Here is a 17297-nt window from a genome sequence, read left to right on the forward strand (position 1 = left end):
CCCCTCCCCATCCCGTTGCTGCTCTGATTTAATCCCTCCTTTGGTTGGGTTCCTAGCAGCTGTTCCGATTTCCCTGCCCTTCTTCCATCCTGCCAGCCACAGTTCCCTTGCTCAGCAGATATTTCATGGTGGTTTTGCCATTTTGCAGGGGATGCGGGGGGCAAACAAACACCCCAAATGTTCCTGGGAAAACGGGCAAGAGACGAGGGCGACCCCCAAAGCGGAAAAAACTACTGGAAGAAAATTTGCTGAGGTATGGAAAGGTTGTTCCTGCAATAGACGTAAAATGCATCTTTTCCCAGAGGGAAGTATAATGTACTTCTGGGGTTCCCCCAATAAGTATATATATACCATGCAGCCATAATTTCAATGCATCTCTGAAGTGAAGCAAGCTCAGACTTGGTGGGTGCTTTGATCACTCTCCAAAGAAAATTCTGACTGAGCTGGAAGCCAAGTTTGGTGAAACAGTGGGTATCACTCTTCCAAGTGCCTCACTTCAGATGCAGTTCCCCCATGCAGTGCTAGGGGATATGCTCCTGATAAAGAACGCTTTCACTGCATAGCACTTGAAGCCAAAATCCTGGCCACTTGAGTCAGTATAGATTTTGGGATGCTTCCCGTAAGAATTGAAATACTGTCTTGCCAAACTCCAGCCTGCACCCTTCACTTCTTAAAATTTTATGAAGCTATGATAAGTATATATGTGAATATATATATATATCGAACCTGTGTTCTGCATGTTTTTTTTTTCATGTTTTTTCTGCGTACTGAATAATTGCTGCATCCCCCATTCTTCTCCTCAGAAGCACCTGCGTTTCAGTGACGTGAAGTAATGTATTTATTGTATCACTGCTTCTCTTTCTTTTTTTGGTAGGGAGAAGGCAGAAGAGAACTTACTAATCCGCGAGACTCAGATAAGAAATGGTAAAGAGATTTTGTGGGGTCAGGGTTGATACGATCAGCTAACATGGCTCTTAAATTATCAAAGCCCAGAGAGATGCCTTTCTCAGGAAAGGGACAGTCTTTCTGCCAGTGGTTGGGGCCGAGTTTGGAAGGAGGGGTTGGCATTGCAGGCTGCCTTGCAGCTGGGAGCCTGGGCACCTGCAGGCTTCCTATCTTATCGTGGATTAGTTTGGGATGAAGAAATGTAACGTATTGGGTTACACAAGGTCTTGGGGGCCCACACACTCACTGAAGCTGATAGAAATGGGCTGTGAATGGCCCTTGCTCCTCCAGGGATGAGGTGAACACAAGCCCCTGTTTGTAGCGGGTGCATTTTTCAGGCTGGGAAGAGAGTGGGGTCAATGATGCCAAGACAGGGAAGGGAGAACCTTTTTGATTCCCCTCGTCTCTCCTTCCTGGTGGCCGTTGGGTGGCTGAGCTCGGTAAATGATGTCTTGGGGATACCCACCTAAGGGTTAACGAGGCAAGCAAAAAAAGCGAGTTGGCAATGTAATGTGAAAGTGAGTCCGAGGGGGCTGGGACTCATTTGTTGTACATGCGGACCCATTGGCTTCCACATAACCCAGGGGCTCAGCCTGCCTGTGTTCCCCCACAATAGAAGGCAAGGATGGCATGGTCTTTGCCATGCCTCCTTCTCTTCACCCTTTGTCTTCAGATTTCCTGGCGGCTGCTCTGGAGCTGGGCGGCAGAGCCGGGTGAGATGCTGGGAGGTTTATCAGATCATTGTCTTCCAGCAAATTGTGTCACTTCAGCTGTGGAGTAATCTTCTGGTGGCACAAAGCAGTCCCTTAGTCCTGATTGCCTTTGAAACGAGTCGCCTGAAAGCAGCTGGCAAGGGAAGGGGAAACGAGGGGGCAGGCTCTGGGGGCAGCATGCAGGTAAGCTCCCCGTTGCAGGTGGGCAGGGGACAGCTTCACATAGCCAGGGCGGCAGAAACCAGCACATGGTTGGTCCTTCACCATTGAGGTCACCAGTCCCCAGTACGTTAACTTGAGCTGAAGCCAAGGGCGGGCTGAGCTGCACGCTGGCCTGTGACCCAGAGCTAGCACACGCTTGCTCTGTGCCACTCCTGTGGCACGGAGGTTTCTGGCAGAGGGCAGGTGGCTGGAGGGAGGCTGCAGCTCTCCGGTCTTCCTGGGGCAACCTGATAGCTCGTGCGCCAGAGCCGCTGGCAGCTCAAATCCACAAAGGGCCCAGGGTCGGGTTCAGAGAGAAAGGGGCTCTGTTTTTTGCTTCTTTATATTTTTCGTAGTTAATTTGCTTGAAAATGCGGTGAGAAGCTGCGTGACCTCTTCCAGTGGGGGTGGTGACGGTTGCTTTCTCTCTAGTAGCCTGTGGTTAGCTCTAGAAAAGTCTAGAGGGAGCCGAGAACCCCTCAGCCTGAAGGGGTTTGAACCAACGTCTTCCCCCTCCCCAAAAATTGGCCACAACGTTTTTTGCTTAGAGAGTGTCCTGGGGCAAAAGCATGCAAGTTGCAACCCGTGAGGCTTCTCTGCTCTGTGTAAACATTTGTGGAGCAGGAACCACATTCCCCTTCTCCAGGTGGGTGTTCCAACCACCACGCGAGAGAGTCCTTCCTTTGCAATTAATATTCAAATGTTTCACACAAGGCGGAACAGCTCAGAGTGTCTTGGTAGTTGGGACATGCTTCAGAGCGGTGGGAGATCTGCTTCAGATCCCACTCTGGATCGAGAGGGATGGGATGTGAACTTTTGGAACTTCCCCCTCATCTGGCAGCCCGATGAAGCCTGTCCTTCACTTCCTCTTCTGTTCTTTCAAGTGCCTGCAAACAAAATGTTTCATTTGGGGAGAATGGGAGGTTTTATTCACCGCAGCAAAAGGTTGCAGTGCTAAAAAAAAAAAAATGGCTTATTTCAAATAACATTAATTTTCAATGTTTTTATTCTGCTGCCAGACTAAATCAGACATTTGCATTACCCTGTGTCCTGCTCTGGCTGACAGCCTCCGTTACAAGAAACAAATTAAATCCTTTTCTCTGGTCCGTTATAGCTGGAATGGAGGCTTGCTACAGGGATGTCACACTACCCATGCGTTGCTAAGTGCCACCATTACTTCTTCACCTGTGTACTTCCTCTGTGTCTTGGCATTGCTTTTGGTGTCAGTAGGGGAGGTAGCAGTGCTTCTGGTGGATCAAGAGAGCTTTGGGTCAATAGCAAAGAGGACGTTTCCCATAACAGTGGCCATTGGCAGTATCTTTTGCTCTTCCCGAGCCCTGAGGAGAAGAGAAGAGAAGGGATAAAGAAAAGTTGTTAGTCATAACTGCTGTGGAGATAACGTCCTTTCATGTTGTTGAAGGGTCCCAAGGGCCTGGCCGTGGGACATGGTGGCTGCTGTGTCAGACGGAAGAGGAGTGGAGGCAGGTCACAGAGAGCTTCAGAGAGAGGACTTCCCTTAGAGAGCGGCAGCTCTACAAACTCTTGAGTGAAGACTTCCTGCCGGAGATCTGCAACATGATTGCACAGAAGGTGAGGAGACATGACATCCTGTTTACCTCTCTATGACCGCTTCCAAGAGCGTGGACGTTTGCTGATTGAAGGAGAACTAAATCCAAGCAGCCCTCACCCCGTCCTGCTCCCCCCACTCCAGCCTGCAAGTGTCGTGGATGCAGGGGCTGTTTAGCTTGTGTATGGGGAGAAAGGCTCTCCCCCATGGAGTGGCAGGGCTAGAGTCGATACTTAAGGATCTGGTTCGTGATGGCACAGCAGCATAGGTAGGATGGCTGAAGGGGTTACTGTCTTCAGCCATGTTCTGTGTCCCTTTTCGGCTAGCAGGGAATCTCTGTCTGCTTTTGAACTGCTGCGATTTACAGCCTAGCTTTTCTATGCAAACTGCCTGTGATTCCGCTTTTACTGCCGTTTCTCAGCTGGCTCTGCTGAAGGAGCAGTGGCTGCTTTAGCTGTCCTAGCTAAATCTGCTTGAGCTGGTATGTCAGAGCCCCAAAACTCCGAAGGGTGTTCTCCGTCAACTGAATGTTTTCAGGTGGGACAGATTTGGAATGGGATCCTTCGGCTAGACGACTGTGTAAAATGGGCTTTGCAGTCAGTGTGATGTTCTTGGATTGAGTTCAGTTTGCTTGTTTGCTACCCTTGTAAAGCTAATAGGGATTTCATGGTCACTTCTAGCCCCCAGAGTTTCTCCTGCCAGTATCACCGATGTGCCCTAATTTCCTCCACTCTCTTTTTCCTTCCCTCAATTCTCAACCCTGTTTCAGGAGAAGCGTCTGCAGCGGACAGAGTTTTCTCCCAGGTGGATGTCTGACCATCAGCCCATCAAACCAATCAAGCAGGAGGTGAGGGGGGGTGCGAGGGGGAGGACGACGGAGGGAGGCGAGAGCAGATGCCTCCTGGGGGAAAAAATAAACCGCAGCATCGCTATTCAGTGGGAAGGAGTCATTTGAAAGTGCTTGTGCTGAAAGAGAGATGGGTGGTAATGCCCGTCAAAGGCAGGCTGACACACGGGGTTTCTATGGCGAGCAGGGAGGTGCTGCCCTCTGGATCGCAGAGGTAACCGGCCTCGCCGCAGACTCTGGTGCAGCTGCATATGGAAATCTGCACTCAGTCTGGGGAATTCCACTTCAATGAAAGTGCTGGCACATTCGAGGCAGTTCAAAGAAAAGTTGAAGAAGGATGAGAGGGCTAGAAGAACCGTCTTACAAAGGGAAATGACAGAAATTCAGCCAAGGGGAAAACGTGAGGCTGCAAACACATGAGGGTGTAGACAGTGCAGAGGGAGAGAAGAATGACTGATGCGGTACGGAGCTGAGCGAGGAGGGGGTCAGCTGGAAATGGAAGTCACAATTTAGGCTGCTTAAAGAAATGCTTATCAAACTGCAGCCTTGTCAGCTGAAACGGCTCTTTCCATGCTTCTTCACCCCCATCTCTTCTCCACCCCATCAGTGGAACAGCGCTGCCGCTTGCGAGCCTGTGCAGTGAACCAGACCCAGGAAAATGGCTGGAGTTAAATATAACCTTTTTCTTTGGTCGGGGTTATTTTTAACGTAGATCAGCTTTCCGATCCAGTTCACCACACAGCCCCCAACAGTCACGCTGGCACAGCCAGGGGCATGGTACAGTGGAGATGGGGGGTCTTTGAACTGGCAACTGCTACCCAAAGCAATCGGTCAGGCAACACGGGATTAGCTTTGGAGGAAAAAATTGGCTTGATTCTATCAGGCCATGGCATAATCTCTCGCTGTAGATGTAATGAAAACGTAGTTACCTGGTGTTTTGTCAAACCCTGGGAAATTAAACTGCAGGGAATATTCCACGTGAGCCAGGGTCAGGGGTTCCTGCAAAACAAAGGAGAAAGTACAGTTCCCCGCAATAAATATAATTACTTAGAATAGATAAATAAAAGGAAGGAAGAACCTCTCATCATACTGCAGATAAAAGCCTGCCGAGAGGAAAATAAGACCCCAGCGATGGTCAGTTTGGGGCCAGAATTGCTCTCTGCGAAGCCCACCATGCAGGAAGCACAGGGACACGTGTTTGTTCACAGGCAGCAGAAATCCCAGAGGAGGAGGGGAGTGGGAAACACATGGAGACTGAATGATGCTAATCAGTACCGCAGGTGCTCCAGGTCTGCGGCGGCAGAGGACTGTTAATTGCTGCCTGTGGGCCAGTGAAATGTTTCCAGCGAACGGGGGGCCCTCCCGGCACCCGCTGCGCTGAGGCATGGGGAGCCAGCCAGCACGAGGGTGGTGACGCTCATGCCGGCTCCCCAGCAGGACGTGACAGTCATCCCTGCCGCAGGGGAGCCAGGGAAGGTGCCAGCATGTCTGATGGCTTGTTTGCCGAGCGAGGGGTGGGCAGCAGGCGAGACTGGGGGAGAAAACCTCAGCCATGTGCAGGGGTGACCCCTTCATCCCAGCCTCGCGAGCTGGATGCTGCTTCGGTCCGAGATATAACTGCTCCGTAGGCTCCTAATCCTGCGGGGGATTTCTCAACAGGTGGTTCAGATTAGCTCCTCATTAAAGAGCCGCCTGAGCAGCACCCTCATTAGGGCAGTGCTGCGGAAACCGGAGCAGGGAAGGTTTGGAGGGCGAGGGGCCGGGGCGTGTGGCTGGAGGGGGCTGGGGCGCCCGGGGCACCCGTGCCTCCTGGCCTTCTGCCCCTGAAGCCTGATACCCACTGTCTGGAGAGCAAAGCAAAAGGCAGAAGTTTGGCCCTTTCGGGGTCCCAGGGGGGAACGACAGCAATGCTGTGTCCTGGAGTGCTCTCTGGCGGAGGGAAGGAGGCGGTGATGCCACGGTCGCAGATGAGAGGGGTGGTTTTTATCCTCCAAGTGGGGAGGAAGCTGGAGAAATGTCCCTTTGCCACCTCTTCATCCAGGAAGGAAGTTTAACTTGTATTGGGTTCTTGTTTTTATCGTTCCAATAGGCGTCTGCTTCCATCACATCTAGTAGGAGTTTACTTGTTTGTGTTTGCTTATTTTTTTAACCCTGAGTTGAGCACCCTCATCCCCAATGGGCTTAAGTGGGACACCAGGCAGTAGGTCCCTCTGAAAATCTGGCTATTTCTGTGTCTGAAGTGTCTCGAAAAGCCCGTACCAGCATTGCTGCTGTCCTGCAATCACTGCAGGGAGCAAGTGCAGTTGTCGCGGGCATCTGCTGCAGCCCTTGGTGCTCACTACACTGCGCTTGTGGTTTCTGCTTTTCCTTTTTCTTCTCTTCCTAGATCTGCTAGGATGGCATCCTCTCCTTTGCTTCAGATTGTCTCGTTGCTTCGTCGATGCCATGTTTGTGGTGGGTTGATGTGGAACGTGCTATAGATTCTGTGTCGCGCCATTACAGTATAGGGTGCTGAATGCACCCTGCAGGCTTGGAGAGGCCCTGGTGTGAGCACTGCGGCTTGGATGTTGTGTTCACATTTCCGTAGGACATGAATGGTGGAAGCTGTATGAATTCAGGGAAAGGGAAGGTCTGACCTATGCACCAACAGTTGAAGAAATTAGTGTGGCACGTCAGGCTGGCTTAGATCTACTAAGATCTACTTAGATCTTAGATCTTACATCTTAGGATGGAGAATCTAGAGGCTGATGGTCACATCCTGAATAAAGTATCTTGGTGTACCAACTTCTGGTGGCTGGTTCCTGCTCACCTTTTTCTCTTCCGAATTGCTGCAGAACCTGATGTTTGTTGCTATTGCAATTTAAAGATTGATCAAGAAGGTTAGAAAATTAGGGGAAAACTAGCTGATGATGATCAGGACAAGGCCTGAAAGGAAGATGTTTGCAGTGCATGAGTAGAAAATTGGATGGTAGAGTGGTTGAGAAAGGGATATGAAAAGACTCAAAAGTGGAAATGTAGAACCCGGTTCTGTAGGTTCTTGACATCTTGTACTTGTCATAGCAGTTTCAGTCCTGGCATCCTGGTGTTTGGATATTGATCAGTTGGAAGAAAGGTCTGAGAGAGACAACTGGAATGATTAGGGCGCTGGAAGGATTGCTTTATAAGGAAACATTTAACCTAATTACAAAAACATGGGAGTTTTGTGTAAGTGTCTGAGAAAGCCCATAAAGGCTGGAATGCCGCTGAAGAAGAGAATTTATGCTTGCCCAGAAGAATGTAACTAGGAATAATTGGATGGAACGAGGGATGAGAAATTAACTTTAGTCTGAATGTGAGGAGAAGCTGGCTAACCTAAAGGCGTGTGGACTCACAGAATGGCTTCCTTAGGAAGGAGGTAGAAGAGTGAAGTACTAATATTTGGCAAAGATCTAAAAAGGAAAAGAAGATGGGCAGAGTTCCCTTGTGAGATCGTGCTGTGGGTTTCACCTAAAAAGATCAGCACAGAATAGGTTTTTTGCTGCCAGTCTGTCCCTAGATGCAGGATATGGTCCTAACGTCATCAAGAGTCCCATCACCCTCTCTTGGACACTTCTCTGTGGTTGTTGGTGGTTGAAGCATAATTCTCTTAATATATTGTTGCTGTTGGAGGCAGGGAGAAAATACATGATGCTCATCCACGGAGACCTGCAGGGGGAGATTGTAGGGCAGTGCAGTGTAGGGGAAGGGCAGGCAGAGGGGAGAATGAATGTACAGTGAAACCAGACAACATTTCTAGGTTTATCAAAACATCCCGAGGTTCCACTTCTAGGCAATGAAATAAGGACAAAATAGTAATCATGGTACCAGATTTTTTTCTGGGGACTAATAATGGGCCTGGAAAAGTTGATGGTCTGAGCAGCAGCCAAGGGACCCCAGCTGATTGCTAATCCTCAGGAATTGCCTTCTGCGTAAGTGGTGGTTGCTGCTTAGTCCCTGAAAATGAAGGTGGAGAAAACTGTATGCACATTGTTCTTTTCCAGTTGATATTCCCTGCTGATAAGGCACACATATCTTGGTCTTGCAGAAGTCAAAGAGGTGGGAGTGGCTGGTGGATGACCGATTCATTTGTCTTATAATTAAATTAAGCTAATAAAGGTAATTCCACACTGCCATATACATATGTCACACTTTATTGGAGAACTAGGAGCTGGCGATTCCTGGTCTGGGAAGCCTGCAGTCTAAGTGGGATCAAACACAGCCTTGCAGCATGCTGGCAGTGGGGAGGTGAGGAAGTGGGGCAATAAAGAGCCAGGCGTCCTCAAATGAGAAAACTGATTGAGGTACCCAGCAGGAAAACTGTCCGAACAAACAAGCGAGAGCTAGTTCAGGGAAGATTAGCACACAGAAATATGGCAGGTCTTATTTTGAACAGGAAAGGAAAACACTCTAAACAATAACCTTGATGCAAGGCTGTACCAGTCTCTTTTCCTTTCCTAGGTACTCTGTGTTATATAGCAGAGCCAGGTTTGGCAGAGTAGTCCTTTCTGCTCACACTTGCAACCCAGGGCTCTGCTAGCCGGAAGGGGTAGAGGTGTTGTGTGGGGGTGTCAACAGCCTGAGTCCTTTGCCCGGAAGGGAAGTTACATGCAGTGCGTCCCTGGCAGAGTGGCAGCTTGTCTAACCCATCGCTTCTCCTTCCTTTGTCCCTGTATCAGTAGGATTTCATTGCTTGACAAATAACTTTCCTTTACATGTTGCTTTTCATCCAAGAATTCATACATACAAATCCTTTTTTTTCCTTTTTTTTTTCCCCCCAGCCATTCATTGTAGGTGTGCTTTAATACTTGCTCAAAGTAAACCTGCTTCTGCTCAGACTTCAATAAGCCGATGCATTACAGTTTTTGGTGCACCGTTTTGTCACAGGTAAACCCAAACGTGCTGAGTTCAATGGAGAAGCAGAGGCGCAGAGAGGAAGAGGAGGAGCGCCAAATCCTTATAGCAGTGCAGAAGAGGGAGCAGGAACAGCTGCTAAAGGAGGAGAGGAAGAGAGAGATGGAGGAGAAGGTCAAAGCAGTGGAAGGTACGTGTGGCCAGTGTGAAGCAGGGGTGGAAGCTTTCAAAGCCCAGATTGAGATCTTGAATTAAGATCTGCCATTTGCATTCCTCCCCTGCCAGACCTGCTAACGGGAATATCTTTTCTTGCACTTACCTTGGATAAATTAGTCTGACTGTAGCTTCTTTTCCTTTGTCTACCTCCCTCAGTGTTGTTGGCTGTTCTCTAGTGTACCCTTCAACAGAGTCATCTTTCTCAAATCATGCTTATTGTCCCCCTTGCCCCAGCTGTACTTTTTTTTCCTGCTATTTGTGTTGTTCCTCAGTTTTCTTCTGTCTCCCCACTTGCCTCCTCATGGATTTCCTTGTGTGCAGGGTTAGCTGGCTTTGCTCTTGCTGAATAGCATTTGGTCCTTTTGGTCCAATGCATGATGAAAGAAGAATTCCCTTTGAGGAGAAAGAGAATGGGACAACATGGGAGTAGCAAAATTAGTATTTTTACATTGGTACCGGCCTTATCAGTTGGAGAACTAAAGATCTGAACATCTTCAGAAAACCGTGGTGGTAATGTGTGGCAGTATCAGTATCGTGAATCCTTAAGTGGATAAAGAATCAGAAAAGGAAAAAAGATTAAGTTCATGCGAACCTTGTAAACTTTCCGAGATTAAACAGTCTGCTACCAGATGTTTGGTAGCAGACCAGATGTTATCTAAGAATAGCTTCTTTTACCTGCTTACCTTTCTAACCTTTAGAAAATCCAATTACTTGCTCGGCCTTCATATATTCCTGGTTGCCAGTCCTAGCTAATCCGGTGCTTTAACCTGAGAATCATCTAGCTTCCATGTCTGCCACAGATATCTGTTTCACCTTGGCAAATTGCATATTCACTGTGCTTTAATTCTCCATCTCTATAGACAAAATTAATCTTGAAGTTCCAGAAGAGCTGCAAAGATAAATGTACCTGTAAAAAGGTCTTGTTTTGGTACAAGCCATGTCCTTTTCTGGGTAAATGCAATCACTACATCATTTGATGCAAAGGCACAAGAGCCACTCAAAGAAACTGGCATGGGATTGGGCAGTAAACTGTTTTAAGCCAATTTAGCATACATTCATGCTTTTCTTGGCAGAGATGCTTTTATTTTGGTTTGTGCAGTTTCTTTCAGTTTAGTTTAAACTTGTCCGTAGTCAGTTTAGGCTAAGTCAGGAGAAGTCTCCTTTTAAGCTGGTGCAAAAGCTGTTTGGAAAGATTATTTAAATGGCTGACTTGTTCAGTTAAATCACTGCAGTATTTTTCATCCCTAGAAACAGCAGCTATCCAGGTAAAACTTTGGCTTCTTAACAATCTTTCCTTATTGCCAAGCACACCTTCCATTAGCGTTTACTTTCATGACAGTTCTTATGATGGACAGAAAGTGATTTGAAAATGAAGTAATTTGTTTTGCTTGGTTCAAACTTGTTAAAACTGGACATCCATCGACAGAGGTTTTAGGATAACAAGGGTTTTCTTGTATTTTGCAGTCTGTTTGGGATTTAACATTAATTTTGTAAGGTCTTCTATAGAGGGGTGATGTGAAACACAGGGTGAAATATCTGCTCTCTGATGAACTTCATCAGCACTTCACCTGCTTCCCAGTTTTGGACTGTATGCCTGTTTTTAGACCACGTTCCTGTTTCCAGTCTGGGATTTCACTTCCCCCTACTCCAACGCATGCCCCAGGTAGCGAGCCTCCTGCTGGGCCCATCTTACTTCCCTGAATTTATGAGTTAAAGCAGCTTTCTAGATTTCTACCACAACAGCAGGTTAGAGTTTCCCAGTTCTCTTCCCAGATGCTGCTCCAACATTATCTCTCGCACATATGACTTTCTGGCTGACTTCCCCCCACTCCAACGCATGCCCCAGGTAGCAAGCCTCCTGCTGGGCCCATCTGTACTTCCCTGAATTTATGAGTTAAAGCAGCTTTCTAGATTTCTACCACAACAGCAGGTTAGAGTTTCCCAGTTCTCTTCCCAGATGCTGCTCCAACATTATCTCTCGCACATATGACTTTCTGGCTGTTTAAGGTACTTTTTAGGGCATTGGTTAGACTTTGAAAGCTGCTGGGTAGGACTCAGCCCAGACCAAGAGCATGACAACGAGCTCTGCCAGTGATCTTTAACAAGCTGTATTAATCACTTGCTGTGGTAGAGGGACCTGCCATTAATCCTGACTGAGGTCCAGTTTGGTACCAGGGTAGCACCCCCTGATTCCTGTCAGTTTACCAGGTCAGATCCTTGGCAGGCCTTAATGGGTTTCTAAAATCTACATCACCTTACCTCTTGACTGCTGTTGCCATGAGATTTTTCTTTTGCCGCCCAGATCATTGCCTCATGTTTTTTTCAGCTTTCTCACTTAGGCATCCATTACAATGTCATCTGAGTGATGCTAATTTTACTAAAGAATCATGAAGCACTGACCTGTGCTTGGACAGACTCAGATAAACTGCAATTTGATGTTGGACTTCTCATCATTAAATGTTATAATAGATGCTGCTAGTAGATTCTGTAGACATCTTAGATGCAAGTCCTGTTCTCCCAACTTCAGTGCTATCCAGAGTCTTCTAACGGGAAATTTGCACTTTCTTTTACCAGTCTTTGACATATCTGGCCATGGACGTCCCTGGAAATACCCACCTTGTAGCTATTCCTAGTTTTCTTGTGCTCTCAACCCCCATCCCAAATTTGGTTTTGACTGTAAGAGAGTAAGACAGTAAATTAATACTCTTCCACCAGAGCTGGTGCTTCTTGAGTCTTTGGCATTTTCCAAAGATGGAGCCTCTGCTAGAGGGTATTAGCCAAGTCTCCCCCATCTTTCTTTCATTCTGGGTGTTCCTTGATGTGGCCTGTTTTCTGGGGTCTTACTCCTATGACATCTCTCCTTGAACATTACTTTCACAGAATTCTGCTCCTACAGAAAATTGGTACAACTGCAGGTGTTTAGCAAGTCAAATGAATTCAGATTTCCTATAAGAAAAAGGAAATGAGGTTCATAAGAGCCCATAAACTTTCTATTATGAAGCAATCTGTTAGCCAGCTGTCTGGTTGCAAACCACAGGTTATATTACCAGCGTTGCTTCTTCCTGTCTCTCACCTCTTAAACCAAAGCTGTCCCCGTGGCCCTCCTGTGTGGCAGCTTGCTCACTCTGGCTGCTGGCTGTGAAGACCTACCTGAGCAATCTTCCCAAAGCTAGCCATGGTGGTGGAGGATATTAATGACCCCAGTTACTCATTGCTACCCAGCTGGTAGAACTTCACCCTTCCCTCAGCGCTTCTCTTCATCCAATTCAGTGCCAAACCAGCTGCCTTGAGTTCACCTGGCTGAGGTGAAGCATCTGAAGGATGGTAACTTAACAAGCCAGCTCTTTCCATAGTGCTGCTCTATGCCTAGGTCTGTGCATTGAACTCCTCTCTTTGTACCATACCATGGACAGGAATTTGTCTGGAAGCTGCCTAGCGGAGCATCTGTATCACAGTAATGCTTCAAAATCAGTGATTGTAAAGTCAAGGGAAAATGAAGAGGTGTGTTGATGGTGCGCTGTATTCTCACCTCCTGTGCTCCTGTGCTGTTGCTGCTTTTGCTGAAAGAATAAGAACGTTTCACTGGAGTTCTTGAAAGCTGCAGGAGCTGCCTTCATTTTCCCTGCAAGATGTTGTTGACAAGGAGCGCTGAATGGTTTTTCATCTCTCCCTTCTCCCCACTGCAGAACGGGCCAGGAGGAGGAAGCTTCGTGAAGAGCGGGCCTGGCTGCTGGCGCAGGGGAAGGAGCTCCCCCCTGAGCTTTCCCACTTGGATCCCAGTTCCCCTACCAGGGAAGAGCGAAGGACCAAGGATCTGTGAGTATGCAGCTGGGCATGCAGCACGTGAGTGCATTGAAGTAGTGAGTACGGGAAGGAGAGGAATGTGATCATTCACAGGAATGAGGAGGGAGAAGTGAGGTTGGAGAACAGTGAGGAGTAAGCTGAGAAACATCTGGATTTGGTCCACAGTAGAGGAATGTTTGTGATGAGGCCTATTTGTCAGCATTATGGCACTGTGCGTGGGGTGGAAGGGAAGATGAAGTATGAGAGCATGTCTTATATGTCCCCAGACTGCATATTCACTGTTGCGCTTCCGTTACAGCTTTGAACTGGACGATGAGTTCACGGCCATGTACAAAGGTTAGTCCTGCCCCAGCTTTCCCCTTTGCATGACTTGCTCAAAGGGAAATACTCCCTTGGGCGTGTGTGTGTTACCATTCACCTTTCTTTTGCTACTGCCAGTTCTAGATGTGGTAAAGGCTCACAAGGACTCTTGGCCCTTCTTGGAGCCCGTTGATGAATCGTATGCTCCCAACTATTACCAGATCATTAAGGTATGGAAAGTGGTCCAGCCATCTTGACTGATGCACTTTGTTGGCCGGGATGCAGTTTTTTAGAAGTATTCTGAAGTTTTGTGGGCTGTGTTACCCTCGCAGTCAAACTGCGTGGCTCCAGTAGTCCCTCCTAGCCTTACAAGTCAAGGAAACCAAAGATGAGAGGCTGCCTTTCAGGAGAGCAGCCTCCGCTCCCCATCCCCCCTCTGTGAGGAAGCTAGCTATGCAACTTTGTAAGCCCCACTACGCTTGCTGTAACTGAAGGGAGGTTTTGTGGCATTTCAGGCCCCCATGGACATCTCTAGCATGGAGAAGAAGTTGAATGGAGGTCAGTACTGCACCAAGGAAGAATTTGTGGGCGATATGAAGACCATGTTCAGGAACTGTCTTAAGTACAATGGTGAAGGCAGTGGTAAGAGCAGTAAGATGCTAAGTTCATCTATTTGCAGTGATCAGTCAAAGCAAGCAGTGATCTCTTCCTACTCACCAGTACTTGATTTGTGCTTCTTCTCTTTCAGGGTATTTTTGGGAGGCCGGACGAAAGAGTAGGAGCTCCTGAGTAATAAGGCCTGGGGTTTTAGCAAGGTTTTTAGCACAAATTGGTCATGCTGAATTGGGGCACGGCATACTAAGGGACTCCCATGTTGGGAGATGGTGAAGGCAGAACATACAGAGAGAAGAAAGTCTGTTTCTTTCTGAGCTCATTCCTTGGTGTGCTTGTGTGTGTCTGTGTGCCCTTTTTTCTCATAGTATGTAACAGACTTTGAAAAGCATTGGAGTCTGGTTAGCTCCCAGTGTTTTTTGAGTACCACAGAAAAGTGAGGAATGAAGCAAGCTTGTAGTCCTTTGGATGGAAAATGTAGATATTAGGTTCCTTGGCTATTGAATGAACAACATGAGTTTGCAAATGGGAAACTCTGGATTTAATTGCCATGCCAATTAGAATTCTACATGTTGCTTAGGTAAGAAATCCGTTCCCATACGGTGGGTCATCACTGCAGACTGTGTCTCACCAGCACCGCCTTGAAAGGGAAAATAGTTAGAGCTACTCAGCTTGTCACCGTGAGCCCCAAGTAAAAGCATACTCTGTTTCCCAAGGAACTTCAGGGTTAGTTTAGTGGAAACAACTGGAAAGTCATTTGCTTCAAGTCCTTGTCATTAACACCTCTCACGTCTTTTCCTTCCTATCCACTCCAATGAAAAGTAGGAGCCCCTCTGAGGGGGGGCTCCCTTAGGAGCAGAACTGTCCTGTGGAAATGACGCAATGGGGACACTGGTGTTGGCAATAGCTTTTGTGTCAGGGTCAGCAAGTGCTTTAGAAACTCTGCATGGATAAATAAGTTTGCTGATTTTCCTGTCTTGTAGCATACAGCAGAGATTTGAACAAGTCCAAGAAAAGCCTCTGTAATCAAATAGCATTGCTGGAAGTTCACATTTCTTCTCTCAGCACTCTGCTGGCTAACTGTGCAGGTCACGCATCTCTGCGAGCAGACGTGGTGCTTCTCATAATGTAATTTTTGGCACTATGCTGGAACACCGAGTTAATGCTGACTCTGCAGGCCGTGCTGCTAATGGTACTTTGTCATGCCTATATGCCTGTCCTCTGGTGGGGTTGCTGAACAAATCTGATGCTGCGTTGCCTATCGAGTTTAAGAACGTTAACCAAAGTCGACTAATTAGAAACAAAAGTCTTCCTCAAAGAAACTTTGTGGAGGGGAGATGATTTAACTGATGGGGAAAGTCTGATGTTGATTAATTGTTTCTCTCTATAAGGTTCTGTCCCTGATGTTGTTGGGTTTTTTTGAATGCAGAATATACCAAGATGGCTTACAACTTAGAGAGGTGTTTCCACCGAGCAATGATGAAGCACTTCCCTGGGGAAGATGGAGACACAGATGAGGAGTTTTGGATCAGAGAAGACGGGAGACGAGAGAAGAGGAGCCGGCGGACTGGCCGCTCCAGCACAGGAAGTGTTTGGACTCGGTCGCGAGACCCAGATGGACCAGGCAAGAGGCAACAACGCCTGGAAAATGGAGGAAAACCTCCACCATATCGAGCTACTTCCAGGGCTCCTGCTTCTTCTTCCTCTTCCTCTTCCTCCTCCTTCTCCTCGTCCTCTGCAGAGGATCCAAGTGGCAACCCAATGCAGCCTCCTCGAGAAGTGGGCCCTTCCAATGGGCGAGGTTTCCCTCGATCTCTGCAGTACGGGGGCATGCCCAGCCCTGTGCCACATCCCGGCCAGATGGTAAGGAGCAGTTTCTGCTGTTCTTCACCCATCAGGTCTGCAGAGGGAGGGAGATAAAGGGGAACGAAGCTCTCTACTGTGAAATCCCTACTGCGTGGCAAGAACCTTTTTCCAGAGATTAAGGGTCAGGGCTATGGTTTCTACAACTGAAACTTTTCAGCCCTTAGATTTAAACTGGTACAGTTTCAGTCTCTGCCACACTAGCTGGGAACAGTCTCCTAACATTTCCCATGGTCGGCACATCCCCGTGTAGGCTTGCGCCGGCCCTGGCTCCCCCAGTTCTCTTCTCTCCTTGGAGAGTTACCCCATTGTGCATGGAAAGCAGTCACATCTTCTCTCTTAACCTCCAGTTGATGATGCTAAACAAGCCGGTCTTCTTTTGTCTCAATTGTTTACAGATGCCTGGTAACTTTGTGCCATCTGTGTACTACTGCATTTTGTGCCTTGAGTATTTATAAAAGCAGTAAACGAAATCAAACACAAGGCCACCCTGGACTGCAGCAGTGATCTCCCTTTAGCCCAACATTTCTTCTCTGAATGCCACCTGTTCTGCCTCCCCTCTGAGCTGTTCCTCACCCATCCTTCACTGCCTTTTCCATTTTAACTAGCGATGTCTTGTAGGTGTGGTGTATCAGCTGCTCCTCTTGAGATCCAGAGGAGGATCTCGCCCTTTTAGCTAGAGATCAAACAAAATTATTAGAGCAACTCTTGTGATGCAGATAGTGGGAGGCAGTAGGAGAGCTGGAGGCAATGAGTATTTTGAAGGAAATCCAGCACATTTCCCCCATCGTCCTGCTTGCGTATTCTTGTGGTCCGCTCCTCTCCTTGGGGCAAACCACTGCTCCCTCCAGTCTTCTTGCTTGCTCCCAAGTAGTTGAGTGGCAAATGAGTGCATTGCAACCTTGAGTGCAGGGACACATGGCTGGGGTGTGAGAAAGTGGCTTTGGCAGAGGAGCTGTGTCACTTCGTAAGAAAGAGACTAAGGTTTTCCATGGTGTCTCCAAAAAGCCCGTCTGCTCATCTGTGTAGTTCCTCCAACCTTGGCTTCCCCTCACCTACAGCAGCTCTTCTGCTTTTCTGCGCTTCACACATTGTTTTATTTCTCCCTCCCGCACCCCTCCCCATCCCCCAGAGACCAGCCGTGCCAGGAACGTTTGGTCCCCTGCGCGGATCAGATCCCACGAAACTGTACGGCTCGCCGCGAGTGCCTGAGCCTCATCCCGGAGACCCGGTCCAGCAGCACCAGCACTTTGCCATGCAGGTAGGAAACGCTGCAGCCAAGGGATCCAGCACCCCGGGACCCTCAGGTCTTCTCTGCTCCTCGGTGCAACAGCTCTCACCGAAACCCACCCCGTCTCTC

General features: G+C 48.1%; 1 protein-coding gene across 1 annotated transcript; it reads left to right on the plus strand.

Moving 5' to 3' along the window:
* Positions 1–148: 148 nt before the first annotated feature.
* Positions 149–17198, plus strand: CECR2 (cat eye syndrome chromosome region, candidate 2; the record flags this gene model as incomplete). The annotated part of the gene is made up of 11 exons (XM_009576428.1): positions 149–253; positions 875–924; positions 3280–3449; positions 4196–4273; positions 9176–9332; positions 13045–13174; positions 13461–13498; positions 13601–13692; positions 13978–14104; positions 15504–15937; positions 17070–17198. Coding segments are annotated over 11 exons (1510 nt in total), but the record flags the coding sequence as incomplete, so codon positions are not given.
* Positions 17199–17297: the final 99 nt, after the last annotated feature.

Source organism: Fulmarus glacialis, unplaced genomic scaffold (assembly GCF_000690835.1).
Source record: "Fulmarus glacialis isolate BGI_N327 unplaced genomic scaffold, ASM69083v1 scaffold7940, whole genome shotgun sequence".
NCBI classification, from domain to species: domain Eukaryota; kingdom Metazoa; phylum Chordata; class Aves; order Procellariiformes; family Procellariidae; genus Fulmarus; species Fulmarus glacialis.